At 39.5% G+C, this 1,305-nt stretch overlaps 1 protein-coding gene across 1 annotated transcript; it reads right to left on the reverse strand.

Moving 5' to 3' along the window:
- Nucleotides 1-234: 234 nt before the first annotated feature.
- Nucleotides 235-924, reverse strand: LOC107607289 (uncharacterized). The gene has a single exon (XM_016309259.1). It carries the CDS (start codon nucleotides 922-924, stop codon nucleotides 235-237), a length of 690 nt encoding a protein of 229 aa, XP_016164745.1.
- Between the last annotated feature and the right edge of the window lie 381 nt (nucleotides 925-1,305).

Raw genomic sequence — 1,305 nt, forward strand, 5'->3', positions numbered from 1 at the left:
AATGACAGTCATGCCTCCTTTCTTTGGTACCACTTGCACTGGGCTCACCCAAGAGCTGTCAGAAATTGGATATATGATTCCAGCATTCCATAACTTCATTACCTTCTTCTGAACTACTTCCTTCATGGTTGTGTTAAGTTTTCTTTGGGGTTGTACCACTGGTCTTGAATCTTCTTCTAGCAAGATCTTGTGTATACAAACAGTATGGCTTATACCTTTGATGTCATCAATTGTTCACCCTATAGTTGTCTTGTGAGTTTTCAACACCCCAATTAGTTTGGCTTCTTCTTGCTTACTCAAGGATGAATTAATGATTACTGGCAGGTTATCCTCTTTATCAAGGAATGCATATTTGAGATGAGGAGGGAGAGGTTTAAACTCTTGCTTTGGTGCCTCTTCCTCCTTAACTCCACTTGAATCTTTCAGTGCTTCTGCCTCTTGTGAATCTTCCTCTTGAATATCCTGAGCTTCCCTTTCATGATCTTCACATTGGTTTGCTTTAAATGCTTCTTCAACTAGATCATCTATCATGTCAAGCCTCATGCAATTTTCTTTCTCTGCAGGGTATTGCATTGCTTTGAAAACATTGATAACCATTTGCTCCTCATGCACCCTGAGAACCATTTCTCCCTTCTCAGCATCAATGATTGCCCTGGAAGTTACTAGAAAGGGTCTTCCAAGGATGATTGAGTTGTTTCTTTCCTCATCCATATCCAAAATCACAAAATCAGCTGGAAAAATGAATTTCCCAACTTTCACCAGTAAGTTCTCCACCACTCCATTTGGTATTTTGAGGGATCTGTCAGCAAGTTGTAATGACATCCGTGTAGGCTTAACCTCTTCTATCATCAATTTCTTCATCATGGCAAGAGGCATCAGATTAATACTTGCTCCCAGGTCACAAAGTGCTTTGTCAATAGCCATGTTCCCAATAGTGCATTGATAAACCACTATTTTATGGTTTATCTTATGCTAATTTGAGTAGTTTTTATCAATTTTTTGTACACTTATTCATAAATTTGCATGGTTTTACAAATCCTTCCCAATTTTGTTCTATGATTGAAAACTTGCTTCCTAAGCCTTTAAATTGTGTATTTTTAATTCTTCTATATACCATTCGATGCCGTGATCTGTGTCTTAAGTGTTTTCAGGCTATATAGAGCAGGAATGGCTTAGAGGATAGAGAGGAAGCTTGCAAAAATAGAAGGAACACAAGAAACAAAGGAGATGACCAGCGAAGATCGACGCGCACGCATGGCTCACGCGTGCGCGTGATTTGAAGCCTTTCACAGCGACGCGTAAGCA

This window comes from Arachis ipaensis, chromosome B7 (genome assembly GCF_059453495.1).
Source record: "Arachis ipaensis isolate K30076 ecotype BB chromosome B7, ASM5945349v1, whole genome shotgun sequence".
NCBI lineage: Eukaryota > Viridiplantae > Streptophyta > Magnoliopsida > Fabales > Fabaceae > Arachis > Arachis ipaensis.